The sequence below is a fragment of the Rhizophagus irregularis genome, chromosome 10 (genome assembly GCF_026210795.1).
Source record: "Rhizophagus irregularis chromosome 10, complete sequence".
Taxonomy (NCBI): domain Eukaryota; kingdom Fungi; phylum Glomeromycota; class Glomeromycetes; order Glomerales; family Glomeraceae; genus Rhizophagus; species Rhizophagus irregularis.
Window position 1 is genome coordinate 1 of NC_089438.1, and position 18,399 is coordinate 18,399.

General features: G+C 27.2%; 2 protein-coding genes across 2 annotated transcripts; both read left to right on the forward strand.

Moving 5' to 3' along the window:
• Positions 1-8,672: 8,672 nt before the first annotated feature.
• On the forward strand, positions 8,673-9,116 carry OCT59_001582 (uncharacterized protein; the record flags this gene model as incomplete). Its single annotated transcript, XM_066143931.1, has 3 exons — positions 8,673-8,872; positions 8,946-8,995; positions 9,085-9,116. 3 exons carry the CDS (start codon positions 8,673-8,675, stop codon positions 9,114-9,116), a joined length of 282 nt encoding a protein of 93 aa, XP_065995142.1.
• Positions 9,117-14,924: 5,808 nt separating this feature from the next.
• Positions 14,925-16,094, forward strand: OCT59_001583 (uncharacterized protein; the record flags this gene model as incomplete). Its single annotated transcript, XM_066143932.1, has 9 exons — positions 14,925-14,947; positions 15,248-15,282; positions 15,365-15,385; positions 15,479-15,516; positions 15,631-15,644; positions 15,721-15,746; positions 15,839-15,874; positions 15,962-15,996; positions 16,074-16,094. The coding sequence occupies 9 exons, from the start codon at positions 14,925-14,927 to the stop codon at positions 16,092-16,094; spliced, it is 249 nt and encodes an 82-aa protein (XP_065995143.1).
• Positions 16,095-18,399: the final 2,305 nt, after the last annotated feature.

The window sequence follows — 18,399 nt, forward strand, 5'->3', positions numbered from 1 at the left end:
TAAAAAAAATTTGGATTATTGTTTTCAAACAATATGCAGCTCATTTTGATTATTTAAACCGGTTATAAATTGCAAAAAGAAAAAAAATTTTCTTTTCGCAATCAACGGTTATTATTCGTAAATTATAAGGCTGAACTGAACCGTTTTAAGAAAGAATCAAATTCCCCATTTTTCATACTCCTTTTTCATTAAAAAAAATAAACGTCTCTGTAAATTATTAGAAAAAATATTTTTTTTTTGTTTATAAAGATGTAAGATTTAACATGTATTTTTTTTAAGATGATGATTTGGTAATTTCATATTTTTCTATAAGGAAGTATGAGATATAGGGATTTTGTAAAAAAACTTATGAAAAATGTGCGAGATTTCTTTTTCACTGTCATCTTCTTGCGATTATAGCGAAGCCACTTTTTTCATTTGAAAAAATTCGTATTGCTTCGCATTCCTCCTTTTTTTCTTTCAAAATAAACAAATCGTAATATTTAGAATTTGGAAGCTTTAAAAAATAAAGCTATAAAACTCACAACATTAGATTATTCATTTTTTATTACATTCCACTAAAACTAAAAACAAAAACTCAATTATCTGTTACATCCATTGAGTCTACCAAACATTTAACGCAAAAATACATCATAAAGGAAGTTATGGTTGTAATAAGATTAAATGATGCTGACCTGACGGGGTGGTATACCTTAAAGTAACTCAAATTGAAGATTTTGAAGAAGGAGATGGTGTTCTTAAGAACGAAATTCGTCAACCAATGAAAAGGATATGATGAATAGTATATCAAAATCGGGATAGAAGATGAATTAGGAAAGGGATTACAACTAAGAAGTTAGGACGAGCTGATAAATAAAAACGGGATTTCAAACTACAGCGTGAACTAATTTGAACAACCGCGTATCTGGAATGTTGAAAGACGAATAATATTTTGATGTGACGAATAGTTGGTAATGGTGGGAAAATAGAATTGGCAGGTATTGTAGGTAAAGAGAAAGATGATGTGTAGTTTGTATCAATGTAAATAGGAAACGTGTTGCGAAAACTCAAGCCACTAGATATCGATAATTCTCAGCACTAATAAAGTCATCGTTTAAAAAAATATAGATACTTCTTTATTCGACCACCTATATTGATATATCAGTATATTGAATATCAGTATATTAAATATCGGTAATATCGGTATATCAATCATTTGTCTAATTGTTTGATACTATTCTAAAACGGTGTAAATTAAGATCGAATTAAGTTCGAATTAAGTTCCATTTACGGTGTAGATTAATATCAAATTAAAAGATCTAATTATCTAATTACGTATAACTCAACATATATACTTATCCACTATAAGAAAAGTAATATCAGTAATTTCAGTATAATGATATATTTGACATACCTGTTATAGTGCTGTATGCGATATGTCTTACTAATAAGACTAACTATTTTTAGTTTCAAGTTAACTATTAAGGAATGTTTCAGTCAATTATGTTTCATCACGTTTTATTGTTTGTATAATTGTAAAAAACATTCAATCCGGAATTAATATTTATAAATTAAATTTTCTATTTAATGGCATTATTGATATATAATTTTGTTTACCGACTCGAATGTTTCTAATTTTTGTGGCTCTACATAATATTCTATGGACCGCTATTAGTGAATCACAACCTTCCTCATAGTATTCACCTTTTCATAATTCAGTGTTTGATAATTCTGGTTCTATAAACCTATGTTTAAACCGAATATCAGAGGAAGGTGCATTCTTATACCATTTGACATATGCCAAAAGATGAGTTCTTGACCCTTCAGGTAACCTAAGTGTATGTTCAAAGTAATATTGAACCTCTCCTGGATATATGTCAATTGTTTCATCACTAAATGCTTTCCATTTCGCAAGAATAGTTGAATTTGTTTCATGACAACCTGCAATCACAGATCCAAATATTTCTGAGCCAATTTGTAATCTTGCATGCTGGTTAATTTGTAAGTCCATAAATCCTAATATTTCATCATGATCTTTCTCATACAACATTTCATACCATTCACATAGAAACATTCGCAATTCTGAAGGAATAACAACTCTTAAATATGATGGTTTAAGCAGTTGACCTGGTATTGCTTCAGTACCATATATTTTAGATGTGCTATGTCTCATGGATAGGAAATATTGTAACTCTTCTCTTTCTGCTGTAAGTGCCAAACTACCTACATCTTTTTTTTTTTACAAGAAAGCAAAGAGATTCATCTAAAAGGCCGGATGTCCATTTACATGTTAGATGATAATCAACTAAAGTATTTTTAAGGACAATTTTCATCAATTCAGGTTCTATTAGAGCTCCGAATGGGTCAGGTCAGGTCAGGTTAATTGATAAACCTGACCTGAAATTTTTTTTCAGGTCAGGTCAGGTCAGGTTATATCAGGTTGTCTGTTTGACCTGACCTGACCTGAAACCTGAAAAATTTCAGAACTATTTTTATTAAAGTATTGAAAAAAAACGGTACAAAACTTTTTTTTTTAATATAATACTATGAAAAAAAAACGTTTTTGCAACGTTTTTTATTAAAATATTGAAAAAAAATATTGCAAAACGTTTTTTTAATATAACATTATGAAAAAAATGTTTTCGCAATGTTATTATTGAAATATATAATTAAAAAAAAAACTTGAAAAAACGAAAAAACGTTTTCGCAACATTTTTTCTCGAAATATTGCGATTCAACATTTTTATATTAAAATCATATAAAAAGTGAATCCCAATACTGCAATTCACTTTTTTTATATAGAATTAATATAAAAAAAGTGAGTTGCGGTATTGCGATTCACTTTTTTATATAGATTCTATATAAAAAAAGTGAGTTGCGGTATTGCGATTCACTTTTTTATATAGATTCTATATAAAAAAAGTGAGTTGCGGTATTGCGATTCACTTTTTTATATTGATTTTATATAAAAAAAGTGAGTTGCGGTATTGCGATTCACTTTTTTATATAGATTCTATATAAAAAAAGTGAGTTGCGGTATTGCAATTCACTTTTTTTATATAGAATTAATATAAAAAGTGAATCGCAATATCGCAACTCATTTTTATTATATAAAATCAATATAAAAAGTGAATTGCAATACTGCAACTCACTTTTATTATATAGTAGAATCAATAGTTTCAGGTCAATCAGGTCAATCAGGTCAGGTCAATCTTCATACCTGACCTGAATTTTTTTTAAAAATCTCATACCTGACCTGAATTTCAGGTCAGGTCAGGTCAGGTTACCTGAATTTGGCTGACCTGTTCGGAGCTCTAGGTTCTATTTTTCGGTTACTGTTGGGATATGATCCTAAAGATAATAGATTATATTTTTTTAAAAAAAAAAAAGATATCAGAAGACAACAAAATCATCAAGTATCCTACCTATATATCCGTTAAGTCTCTCAAATGGAAAAAGCCAAAAACTATATATAGGACCATAATCACGACAGCAATCAGGAATGTGAAGCGAAAGATGTATATTACTTGTTATGAATTCTGGTCCATATGTGTTTTCTATAAGGTAAGCCATATCTTTTAATCTCTCTTGTGCTTCTTTTAAATCATCTTCAGTAATAATTTTGTTACCAAAAGATTACATGCTCGAACAAAATATCCTAAAATCTTTCTGTCATTATCATCTAACATATCCCACAAGATAGCTGTAGAATAAATCATAATAAAGGTTTTCCATTGATCAGCAGCTAAGTTTGAAAATCCATCACTTCCAATCGCAATTTTTGGAGGAATACGACCAATATCAGAAGGTAATTTAACATGATCCATTCTATTTTGTGCCACTCGAAGTTGTTCTATACTTAATTTTCCCTGGCTCACAAAAATAGATTTAATTATCCATTTTGCTACACCAAGAAAAAGGCAATGCATTGGATCTACTACAGCAAAACGTATGGGATCCATATATGGAAGACGAAGCAATTCGACCAGCGTATACCATATTCTTTGAAATGATCTTCCCTAGAATTTTTTGAGTTGCATTGCAACCATTCATATGCATGTTTTCTATGCGATTCTGCGTTACTCAACTCATAAGTATGAACTCCTCCATAGTGATTTTTTCTATACTCTTCACTATAAACACTACGTTTCTCACACCTATGGCATTTCATTAATGCAGATCCATGTCCAAACAACTTTCGTGTGGCTGGTATATCTGATGATCCAACAATTAATGCAACTTTAATGTCTAGACCATCAGGATAATGGTAAGTTTTTGGAACTCTCCAGCCCCTCCAGAGCTCTAAAAGCTCGTCTACAATAGGGGCTAAATAATGATTAATATGATCTAATCCCACTTCTTTTGGACCTGGCAAAAAACCCAAATATATAATATTTTCAGGTTTATTCCTTTCTGATCTTGGTAAGTTACAAATAGATGCATATATAGCACCTGTACTGTGTTGTGTATATGTAAATGGCTGAAACCAGTCAAGGTTAACAAGAAGACCTAAATTGGTTGTGGCAGTTTCTGATGTAAAAAATGGATTACCATCAAAAGAAAAGGTTTTCCACACATTACCATCATAAATATCTGAATAGATATTAACTCTTTCTCTTTGAACTCCTGATAATTTTAGCATATCTTCAAAACCAGGTCATTGGTATAACATACTTAATTGTTGACGAATACTTGGTTTAGGGTAAATCATACGAGGTTCAGCAATTATTCCACTTTCTTTTTTTTTAAGAATAGAAAGTGGATTATTGCATTTATTACGACGACTGGGTACTGGATTATTTGAGAATTCTTCATGTAGGCAATTTGCAATAGCAGTTTTTCCTCCTTCTTTATATTCGACAATATTTTTAACATTATATAATTTATGACAATTGTTACATACAGTTAACTGCATTTTTGGTTGAAAGATATTTAACATTTTTTTTGCAAGATATAAGGATGCTGGAAAATTTTTAAATTGTGATTTATTTAAACGAGTAAGTACAATATGTAAGAATTTTATTAATGCTTCAAGTGCCACATCAGGTAATCAAAATCTTTGTTGAAATTTAAATAACCATATTATAATCTCAGTATTAATAGAATCACTTAAGCTTTCCATTACAAATACTTTATCATTATCAAATTCAGGAGATGCAAAAAATTCTTCTATATCATCCTTCTCCTCCTCATCATTTCCATCATTATCATCATCTTCATCTTCATTATAATCACCTTCATCTTCACCATCATTATTCTCAGCACCATTATTTTCATTACCATTATCCTCATCACCGTCATTATCACCATCATCCTCATCATCATCATTTTCTTCTTCTTCTTCATTGTAATATATATATTCATCATTTTCTTCTTCTTCTTCATTATAATATATATATTCATCATTATCCTTATTTTCATCAGGTGCTGGAATATGAAAATAAGAAGGATTTGGCAATGATGGTAATGATGAAAATAATGTATATATGTTTTCATTATTATTTGATTGGGATGAATCAGTTTCTTCATTGAAAAGATCAAAGACATTATTTTGTTGGAAAGAATTAGGATTAGGATTTAATGTCCTTTTTCGCTTTTTTATAGGGTTTGCATCTTGAATAATGATGGATTTTCTTTGTTTTCTCGCTATAATAGTATCTGCCTGATTTTTTCTAGCATTCTCTGAGTTCCATAAACTTTTCTCCTTTGTGTGATTTTCTTGAGTGCGAAAATCAACCTTTGTGCCATTACAACGAATACAAAGACATGGATACAGGTACCTTTTTTTGGATTTTATTAAATCGACCATCTTTGTTTTTTTAAATTTTATTGAATTATTCATTTTAGATTTTATTAAATAGGATACAGAGGCAGATGATTCAACTTTACTTTTTTTTGATTTTATTAAATCAGACACAGAGATTTCAATTTTAGTTTTTTTGGGTTTTACTAAATCAGACACAGAGGTAGAGGTAGAGGTTTTACTTTTTTTATTATTCATTTTATTAAAATATATTTATTAAAATGTAAGTGTCAAGAAAGTTAAAGTTACAATTACTTAAATGAAGCTTATTTTTCAAAATCAGGGTTCGCGTTCAACACCTTTTGAAATCCAGTTACACATTCAATTCTTTTAGGGTCACGTTTTTCTTTCAAAATCAGATTCGCGTTTAATTCTTTTTTAGATTCGAATTAGTTCGCGTTTAATTCTTTTTTTAGATTAGAATCAGTTCGCGTTTAATTCTTTTTTAGATTAGAATTAGTTCGCGTTTAATTCTTTTTTTAGATTAGAATCAGTTTGCGTTTAATTCTTTTTTAGATTAGAATTAGTTCGCGTTTAATTCTTTTTTTAGATTAGAATCAGTTCGCGTTTAATTCTTATTCACACATCCTATCATAACATTTGCGTATTCATGTTTTTCGTGTCTTTATGATTCTGAAATCAATATAAATTTACACAAACCCTTTTCTCCTCTTTTCAATCAAAATTTTATATTTCAACTAAAATATATAAGTAATAATGGATAGTGATCGGGAATCTAATTCTTCTTCTTCTTCCACTTCCTTCCTCTTCTACTTCCTCTTCCTCTTCCTCTTCCTCTTTATCTTCGTCTTCATCATCATATAAAATAATTAAAGCAAGTATTATTTATTATAATTTATTTATTATTTCTGGTTTTTTTTATTTTATTTATGTTTGCCTATTATTTTATAGCAAGAAGTGTTTATATGGGTCGACTCAGAACTAAAAGATATCTATAAAATAGACGAAAAACTAACTTGGGTCGAACAAAAGGAGAATATAGTTACGAAGCTACTGCCACCTCTATATAAGATTGTAAATAAAAAATACAGCATTACGAATAGAAAATTATTAAAAATGTTGTATGGACGGTGGCGTTCTAGACATCGTACAAGTAATATCAAAAATCAAGGAGATGAAAGAGTTAAACAAAACAAGAGAAGATCAAGTAAAAATTCAAGAATGCAAGAGGTAAGTAAATATTTAATTAATATGAAATAGAATTTTAGTTAACTTTACTGCATTTTATAATTACATTATTAGAAGAAGAAAAGAAGGGCAGCGCACGCAACAAATTACTTAATAGAGAATAAAAATAAATATATTCTCAGATATCCGGAGGAGGATCTAGTAAAGATTCTTAAGGATTCAGGTTACCACTCAGAAGAGTGGGAAGAAACTGATCCTGAGGAAGAATGGCCTATTACGCAATCTGCAGTAGTTGAAGATGATGAAATTATTGAGGAAGCTATAAAACAAAAGTCATCATCAATATACATTCATAATAAATGGTGGCGTTCTCCTGCAGTATGTATAATTTTTATTTTATTTGTTTTATTTATTAAAAATATTAATAATAATTTATTTATTTAAGCTTTTGAGATTATTACACGACCGAATTGATCCAACAGTCGAATTATTAAAAAAGAAACCATTAACTTTAAAACGTAAAAGAGCTCAATCAAGTCAATCAAGATACAATACATCTAACGTGCTACCCATAGGTGTACCAAGTTGGTGTCTTAATCAGGATGCACTTGAACAATTTAACTATTCAAATGTCAATATTCCAGTATATGACTATAATACTGATGATCAGGATAATAGTGATAATGATATTGAAGATGAAAATAATAATGAAGAAGAAATTCAAAACAGAACAAATTCTAGTAAAAAAAAGAAAAAAAAAACCAAAAAAAGGTCAAATCAAAAAAAAATAAGAAACATAAATCAAAATAATTCTTTTTTTTATGTAATACTTGTTATAATCTAGTCTTAAATAAGTTTACTTTATTGGATTATATAATAAATTGAATGATTAAACTTTAGATCGAACAGATCTAATCTGATTTGATCTGCATAAAAGCTAACATTTAGCAAAACAATGTATTTTGTTATATTTTATTTATTATAAGCTTATAAAAAATATCGAAATAGATTAATTGGAACAAAATTTTAATTAACAAACATGTAATTTCAAAATATTATTTAAATTAAAAAATCATACACATATCGGGTATTATATAACATATTGGTAACTCAGTGTTGGAAATTCAGATTTTAAATCATGTGCAGAATGCGCACATTATTTGAAATTTTTATGTGCGCAAATTTATATGCAATGTGCGGAAATGTGTAAAATATACAAGAATGTGTCAGATATGCAAATTTTTGTGTGCGCAAAGCGCACGCAAAAATTTTTGGTCATGTGCGGAGTTTTTAAAATTTGTGCGCGCGCACACTCCGCACATTGAATTTCCAACACTGTAATGGTAACTAATAATTTAGATATCGGACACCTGGTAACCAATTAGATACATATCGGGTATATATATATGCATATTAACAACATATTAGGTATCCGATTTGATTTCTAATACGCAAGATTATATATAGATACTGTATTTTCATGTGGTACTGTCTGATATTCATTTTTGGTTACTGGAAAGCATTATTTATTGATTTATATAGCTAAGTTTATCATGCTCTTAATCTTTAGATTATCAATTATAACGTCATGATTTTCTAAAAAATATTATAAAATAATGGTTTATTCCTCAATTTAACATTTTAACATCAATTTTTTTTTTTTTTCATAAGGGTTTTTTTTAAAAAGATAAAATGTACGCGTTTTTTATTTTTTTTCCTACATTTTTTTATTTCTATTAAAATGTACAAAAAAAACCATGAATCTAATATTGAAAAACCTGAAAAAAGTAAGACGTTTCGTCACGAAGATGAAAAAATTGAAAAAACTGATAAAAATAAGATATTGTTGTTAGAAGCTCAAAAGATCGCAAGTCAAGTTTATAAAGATGGAATAAAGGAAATTTATAAACTTACTGTTGACGCACTTAAAAAGAATGATTCGTAAGTAAAATAATTAATATAAAAATATAAATAAAAAGAAATTCCTAAATATAATTTTAAATATATTTTTTAGTTATGAAACAGATAAATATATTTCTTCGTTATCTCATATTAGCAATATTAGTAAGAAATTTTTAACAATTCACTTTTGAGAAAAAATGTCCTATCAATTTAGTTATTAATATAAAAATTTCCATTATATTTATTATTAGTAACAACGGCTGCCAAGCACCAACCATACTAACAACCACAACAATTACAACAACAACCACTACAACCGTTACACCAGTCTAGTATTTATTAATTTAATACGAAATTAAAGTTTATAAATTATCTAATGACTTATTATATAAAAATTTTTAAAATTACAAAAACAGGTGATTCATCAAAAATTTTTTGTTTATATTGCTATGGCCCACATTGGCTAGTAAATTGCCACCAAATACCTCCAAAATATAGGGGAAGTTGTATAAAGTGTTGGAAAAGTACCAGGCACCAAGCAAAGGATTGTAAATCTAATAGACAGAAAGAGCCTTGGCACTAGAGCTTTTTTTTTATAATTTTTGTAAGTAAAATTTTAAAATTATTATTACTAATTTTTTGAATCTAATTATTTAACTTTTTTCAGATCAGATTGGCTGAATTTTTTTTTTATGTTTAAGTGGGGCAGCCAATTTCTTTTTTTTTTTGGGTCAGCAAAAATTTTTTTTTCTTTAGTCCAATTGTAATTGGACTTAGTTCGATTGGGGTCGAATAGTATTCTGATTGTGGTCAGATGTAAATTTTTTTTTAGTCCAATTGTAATTGGACTTAGTTCGTTAGGGGTCGAACAGCATTCTGATTGTGGTCAGATGTTCTTTTCGTAATATATTATAATATTCAATAATGTTTTTTTTATATTTTTTTTATCGTATGAATAATTTTTAATATAATTTTTTTTAAAAAAAAAAATAATAAAGTTTTATAAAAATTCCATATATTAGGAATTATTTTGTAATCACAATACATATTTTATTTTTAAAGGAACTTTTATATATAAAACCTACTAAAACACGATCTTTGGCCATGTCATATAAGAAATTGATGTATTCAATATTAATGTAACGTTTTTTTTAAGCAATGTACTTATAAGAATCAACATTTATATATATATATAGTATCAGTAAAAAAAGAAAGAAATGTTAGTACGTTTCTTTAATATTAAAAAGAAACCCCCTCCTCCTCTATTTCTTACATTTCAAGTCTAAGTTCATTTAAAAAGTCTGAAAACCTAAAAAAAAGAAAGAAAGAAATGTTAGTACGTTTCTTTAATATTAAAAGGAAATCTCCCCTCTATTCCTTACTATGTTTCTTTAAAATTAACAAAAAGTTCTTCTCCCCTTCTCTATTTCTTACTACATTCCAATCCAGATTCATTCAAAAATCTAGCGAAAAAAAGAAGTCCCGTTATTCTACAAACAAGAGATCCAGCATTCTAAAAAAAAGAATAAATATATATTTAAACGATCTTAAAAATTATTAATGATCAGTCAGATGACTGTCGATTAGATTTTAACCAAATAGAAAAATTTGTGTCACACATAGTACCTCCGATTATTAGAATTTCATACAAATATCGGTGCCCGATATCTATTAGAAATATATTGGTGACTAATAGTTTAGATATTAGGGTCTCAATTTTTAGGAGTATTTTTAATGTGATAAATCGGGTACCTGATATGTAAAAATGCCCGATATATAACTGATTAGTCACTGATATATAGGTACCCGATATGTACCTGATAGAATCGATTTTGACCAGTGATACGCATATCGGATACCTGATATATATTATATAACATACTGGTAACTAATAGTTTAGATATCGGATACCTGATAATTTAACTATATTTGAAGTTTCGCATTAAAAATCAAATCAGTCCCGATATATTGTTAATATGTATATATACCCGATATGTACCTAATTGGTTACCGATATATAGGTACCCGATATGTGTATGATAGATTCTTTTTTGACCTGTGAATATATAAAAAGTAAAATTATAAAACTGGTTATTAATTAAACTTACTATATATTTTAATATATATAATGATTTAAATAATTAATATAATGTATATTAAATTTTATAATTTTTATAATTGCAAAACTGGTTAAATTTATATTAAATTATATAATTTATTATAATAAATGGTAAACTTTATTAATTACTATGTAAAAATATGTCTAAACCTTTTACAGTTTTACCAGTTTCGTCAGTTTCGCAGTTTTACAAATTTTTAATTTTTTAATAAAATGTTTCAACTAGTTTCGATTTCAATAATTGTCTAAACTACTTAGTTTCACCCAGCAACCTTACACCCGACCCATTGGGTTAGATTCAGAGCTTTAAATTTGCTTCATCATGAGTTAAATCTGTTAATTCCTGTATCAAAAGGATGCTATTTAACTCAAATGTTTCTCTTTATGGGCTTATGAATGAAATTCATAAGTTGCTTGATGAGCAAGATAAAAAAACAAATACCAATTTTGGAAATTTGCAATTCCATTGGTAAAAAGTAAATTTTTTATTTACAAGGGTAGATAAAAGCTGTCAAAGAATTCTTACACCAGCTATTCTAAAGTTATAAAAAAATAAAATCAACCAATCAGTCTATTATGTTGCAAATTTAGTTGAACAATGGGAGTTAACAATTGATGAATCTTATGAAGAAGATGGAGAATATGACAATAATCTTCAAGCTACTATTGACCAGTTGATAAAAGTTAGTGATCAGGATAATATTAAAGAAACATAGAAAATAAATGAAGGTTAATAATTCCTTGTCGCACTAAGTGTCACTCATGATCACCTTTATACTAATTTTTAAAAATTGCGAGTGATTAGCTGAGTTCATAAATGACTGGGAATCTTCATTTAGTTATTTCCCGGCTCATATAGATAGCTGGGAAATTACTAATTTTAGTTTAAAATAGTTAAAATAGTTAATGTTTAATGAGTGACACGCTCCAGGGGATTACCCATTTATTTCCTGGGAAGGAAAACAATAGGGTTTTTTTCCCTTTGGGAAAAAAACCCTATTATCTCCAACTCCTCATAAAATAAATAATACTAATTCATTAAAATCCAAATATTATATCATTCTTCTAAAAAATGAGGTGCACTTATGTTTATATTATATGATTATCTGAAAGGGATAGTTTGTAGACATTATTTTCAAGTTATGTTGAACACTCAAGAAGCCAAATTTCATGTTAGGCTTATTCCATCTAGATGGTACTAAGAAAACAAGGATGTATCAAATAATCCATTTATTGTTGATAAGTTTAATAGTCCATTTGCAACTATAGAAAGTGGTGTAGTTGTTAATAATTATTTATGTGCCATTGATAAAGAAAAGCAAGACTCCCTTGAATAGAGAATGAACATTCTTGACAAAAAAATAATGTATGGTAATCTTCATATAACATATAAGAAAACATTACAAAAAGCTTTACAAAAGAAATTTCAATCATTGCAACTAATTGAAATCCTTGAAAATTTTACTAATGAAGATAGTAGTAAAAATAAAGTTGAATCAAATAACGAATCTAAAGAAGAATTAGGTGATGTAAATGATAGAAGTAATGAAAAGGTATTTTAATTACAAAATCCAAAAATTAGGCAAGGTAAAGGAAGATCAGCTGGTACAAGAAAATATAAAGCATCATATAAAAGGAGGGGAGTAGTAAAACAAAGCAATGGCATTGTAAAAAATGTGGACAATTGGGATATTATCAAAAAAATTGTAATGCTTAGATTAGGTTTAATGATTAATTTAGATAATTGATATGTAAGTACGATTGATTATTTAGTAAATAAAGTAGCAAGTATTGATTTTGATTCACGATTTTGTATTTTTAATCACTGATGATATCGGAATTTGAATAGTGAAATTATTAAAAAATTAAAGATATATTTTAAACATGTTTTTATTTCATGTTTATAATCATTAATATCACCAAACATCCAAATCACCATATGGGGTCTTTACAATAGAAAGGTACAAACCTCAAAAAAAATTTTAATTTTACTTTATATGCTAATTATGTTTTTTTTATTAAAATAAATACAAATTTAATATTAATTCAATTTTTGATATTTTTTGAGTTTTGTATCTTTCTATTGTAAAAACCTCCATATCATTAAAAAAAAAGTTTTCCCAGTGCAGGAATCGAACCTGCATTTTAGAGTAAAAAAAACTACAATTACTCAGTATTCTACCAATTGAACTAACTGGGTATATTTTATAACATTAAAATTCTAGAAGAGGAGTGAATATTATCTATTAAATTATACTAAAGATAAAACTATACTATAACTAGTATTATGAACTAAAATCAATACAGAAATCTAGGACCTAAAGACCAAAAACTGCTGAACCCATATTTTTCATTTGTCCAAAGATATTACCTGTAAATACTATGAGAGGTAAAATGATTCACACTATTTTAAGTTAAGGTGTTCAAATTTAGCGAACTCTTGATATAGTGAATTTTTCAGACAACTATAATAAATTTCCTTTCATAACGAATTAACCAATCAAATCTCTTAAAATCTTCACTATAATCTTCACTGGTCAAAATCATTTATTTCGTCAATAAGACCTTTCGGCAACAATTCGGCAAATCGATCACATGATTCGTCACACATTCAGCTAATTACAAAAATCAGAAAAAATTCGGCATAAATCAACTGGTCGATTTTAGGTCGATTTTTGGTTGAGTTGTAACATAAAAAAATTTATAAATCGACCAATATTTTTTTTTATTGATTTTTATTAACAACAAACAATCAACTTAAAAACTTTTTTGACGATTTTTAAACGATTTTTTATAATTAATTAATATCAATAACGGCAGATCAGTATACTAAGCCGCAATCACAGTAATTAGTTGATCTATTACCGAATTTAGACTATTAAATAATAGTTTAAACTATTTCGAAAAAAAAAAATTTTTTTTCTTTTTCTAAACGAAACGGTTTTAAACGTTTCAAAAATTTTTTTTTGTTCAATTTTTTATTGGACCATTAGTTAGTTAATGTTCCGATTTTTAATATTTTTATTTTTTACGAAACATTTCGTTAAATTTTTTTTATTGGAATGTTAATTAACATTCCATTTTTTTAATATTTTTTTGCGAAACGTTCTTTAACGTTTCATTTGATTTTTTTTTACATTTTCAATCTGAACGTCAGTTAACGTTCTGATTTTTTAATTTTTTTTACAAAACTGTTATTTTAAAGAAAACGTTTTCTAACGTTTTTTTTTATACTTTTATATAGGAAATCGGTTCTGGCGTGGATACCGATATTCCAGGTAAAGTTTCGAAAAAATTTTTTGAAACTTTCTTTAATAAAACGTTTTAATAAAACGTTTTTTTTTTATTTTTGTATAGGAAATCAGCTCCAGCGTGAACACCGATATTCCAGTTAAGTTTCGAAACTAAAGTTTCGAAACTTTCTTAAAAACGTTTTTTAATAAAAAAAAACGTTAATTTTTTTATTTTTGTATAGGAAATCGGCTCCAACGTAGACGTCGATATTCCAGGTAAATTTCGAAACTAAAGTTTCAAAACTTCTTTAAAACGTTTTTTAATAAAAAAAACATTTTTTTTTTATTTTTTTTATATAGGAATTTGGTTCCAGCGTGGACGCCGATATTCCAGTTAAATTTTGAAACAAAATATTTCGAAACTTCTTTAAAACGTTTTTTAATAAAAAAAAACGTTAATTTTTTTTATTTTTGTATAGGAAATCGGCTCCAACGTGGACGCTGATATTCCAAGTAAGTTTCGAAACTAAAGTTTCGAAACTTTAATAAAATGTTTTTTAATAAAAAAAAACGTTTTTTTTTATTTTTTTTATATAGGAATTCGGCTCCAACGTGGACGCTGATATTCCAGTTAAATTTCGAAACTAAAGTTTCGAAGTTTTGAAACTTTCTTAAAAAACGTTTTTTAATAAAAAAAACGTTTTATTTTTTTATTTTTATTTAGGAATTCGGTTCCGGCATGGATACCGATATTCCAGATAAGTTTTGAAACAAATGTTTCGAAACTTCTTTAAAAACGTTTTTTAATAAAAAAAAAACATTTTTTTTTTATTTTTTTATATAGGAATTCGGCTCCAACGTGGACGCTGATATTCCAGTTAAGTTTCGAACTATTTTCGAAACTTCTTTAAAAAAAAACGTTAAAAAACGTTTTTTTTTTAAATTTAATTGTAGGGCTATCGGTTCCAGCTTGGATACCGAAACCCAAGATAAGTTTCGAAAAATTTCGAAACTTTAATAAAAAAACGTTAATTTTTAACATTTTTTTTTATTTTTTTGTAGCGATCGGTTCCGGCGTAGATACCGAAATCCCAAAGGTAAGTTTCAAAGAATCTCTTTGAAACTATCTTTTTTTTTAAAGGAACGATTTACTAATCATTTCTTTCTTTTTTTTTGTAGGTACGGAAAAAAACAAGATTCGTAAGTATGTACGAATCTTGGTTTTGTTTTTTTTTGTTTTTTTTTTAATATTAATGAACGGTTACTAATAACCGTTCTTTTCATTTTTTTTAGGTTTGAGTGGTCTTCCAAAGATCGGAAAACCAAGATTCGTAAGTATATACGAATCTTGGTTTTATTTTTTTTTTATTTTTAATATTACGAACGGTTACTAATAACCGTTCCTCTCTTTTTTTTTATAGGTCGGGTGGATTTCCGACGAATAGATGAACCAAGATTCGTAAGTACAAATACAAATCTTAGTTTTTTTATTTTTATTATATTTTATTTGATTTTTTTTTTCTTCTATTTTGTAGGTTTCGGCTTCGCGTTAGATATATAGGTGAGTTGAGTTTCGAAGCGAAGGAATCGAAACTCTTTAAAATAAATTATTTTTTTTTAAAATTTTTTTTAATTTATTTTTTTATTTTGTAGATTTCGGCTTTCAGTTCATGGGCTTTGGATGTACAGGTGAGTTTCGAAGTAAAATTTCGAAACTTTATTAAAAAAAAAATATTTTTTTTAATTTTTATTTTAATTTATTTTTCTATTTTGTAGAATTTGGCTTTCGGTTCTTGGGTTTGGATATATGGGTGAGTTTCAAAACTTCAAAACTTTAAAAAAAATATTTTTTTTAATTTTTATTTTAATTTATTTTTCTATTTTGTAGAATTCGGCTTTCGGTTCTTAGGCTTTGGATGAACGTAGATAATTTTGGATAAGTGGATGATGGTAGACGATGGTGGATGATGGATGGTGGATGATGGGTAGTAGACGATGGATGTGAACGATGGTTGACGATGGTTGACAATGGTTGACAATGGATAGTGAATGGTAAATGATAAATGGTAAATGGTGGATGGTGGATGGTAGGTGTAAATAGACAGATACTGTAGATATTTGATATTTAATATGATAATTTTTAATGTGTAATTTTAATAAAGTGAAAAAATAAAATATAATTTATTGATTGTTATTGCAAAATTAAAATAAGCTAAATACATAAAAATCGTTAACAATAAGACAAAATTAAACTCAATTTCACCAACATTCAGCAATTTGAATTTGGACGAATGTCTAGTAAAAGGTTGATGAATAGTTTATTTCCGATTTTTTAATGAATTTTTGCCGATTTGTGATTGCCAAGTGGCAGGCGAACTGTGCAAATCGTTCATAATAATTTTGACGATTTTTTTGCCGAATTTAAACCAACTTTCGTCCAACATTCGTCAATTTGAAATTTGGACGAAATGGACTATTCTGATCAGTGCTTATAGCGAAGTTAAAGTCTAAACCCTAGGGTTCATTATAATAAGGGTTGACTGTAATCTAAAGGATATAGCGAACTCAAAGGGTAAACTATTAATAAGAGGAAGATCCATCAGCAGATGATGAATCCATCATATCATTTTTAACAGCCAGATGTAAATTATCAATTGGTTGTAGAAAAGTGTAGATGAGATTGGAAAACCAATTTATTTCTAATGGAATATATGGTGATTTATCATCCTTTTAGGTATAGTACAGGTAAAGATGTAGTATGTAATTGATAATTACTACCTTATATTGTAATAGTAAGAGTTGCAATCTATTACTACTTTTAAAGTTAAAGTGTTGTAATATTACAACACTTATAATTATTCAAAAATTTTCTTTTTGAAAAATAAAAATTACAAAAATAAGTTTTTATAGAATAAATATAATTATAAAAAGAAATAATTAATATATTATAATACATATTTGTATAATTAAAAATAATTACAACACTATATAATAATTACAATACTAATAGTATTATAATACTATATAATAATTATAATATTGTATTGCAATTACAACAAAAGTGTTGTATGTATGTTGTAATAGTTGCAACCTTACAACCTTCTAAAAATAATTACATATCACATCTTTAAGTACAGGTTTTCTTTGATGATTGTAAAGAATGTGTATTATTAGGATGTTTCTCTAACTCTTTTATGTCATCAGAAGTATCTAAACCCATATATATTTTGTAAAGTGGTCATCTCCATCTATCTTTAGTAAATTTCAGTTTTATTTTTTCTGCATGAATATGAACAAGTCAATCACATAATTTGACATTCGTTAAAGTCTTACTAAAACTTTTTCTCTCATTCTATCACTTTGATTAATCATATGTAATTTACGCAATTGATATTGATGGTGTAGGTAATATTTTAAAGAGGTGCCAATATGTATCTTATGCATCTATAATATTTTCCTTGTATTCACATTAATAATGGTCTTGTATAAGATCTCGTTGCTCATCTCAGCTGTAAGGGCGTTAGCCAAGAAATGTACATCCTGTTTATCTGCTTTTGAAAAATGAGATTATAGGTTATCAGTTTATTGAAAAAATGGAAACAAATAAACACAGGTGTTCGGTGTTCCAGACAATTTAATATCATTTATTGAAGAATAGGGGTATCTCTATTATTATTGCATAGTAATGTTAAAGATTATCTTTATTACGATATATTTAAAACATATGCATATATCACATGATCACTATGGTCACGTAACAAGTGGTGATGTATCGCCATGGCGATAAATTACAAAACTCTTTAAATATTTATTAAATAATTTGTATTTGATAAATGTCGCAATATCAACCTACTATAACTTGCTTATTAAATTTTATGTTAAGTACTTGGAAAAAATATTGAAATCATATAGTATGGAAAAATATTTTTCTGGAATATTATAAAAAATCAATTGCTAGTATATTTTAGAATTGATGCAACTATTTTTGCAAATATAAATAGAATTTATTATTAATTAATAAACAAAAATATAATGATTATATTTAGCTTAAAATTTTATCTACAGTTCACCCTTACTATAGTGAACCCTATGGGCTGAAGATTAAAATTTGTTATAGTAAGAAATTCACTATACTGAGAATCATTTTATTATATATAAAAAAAAACCTTATATCTGAACTTTTCTTATTATAGCAAGTTATTCACTATATAAAA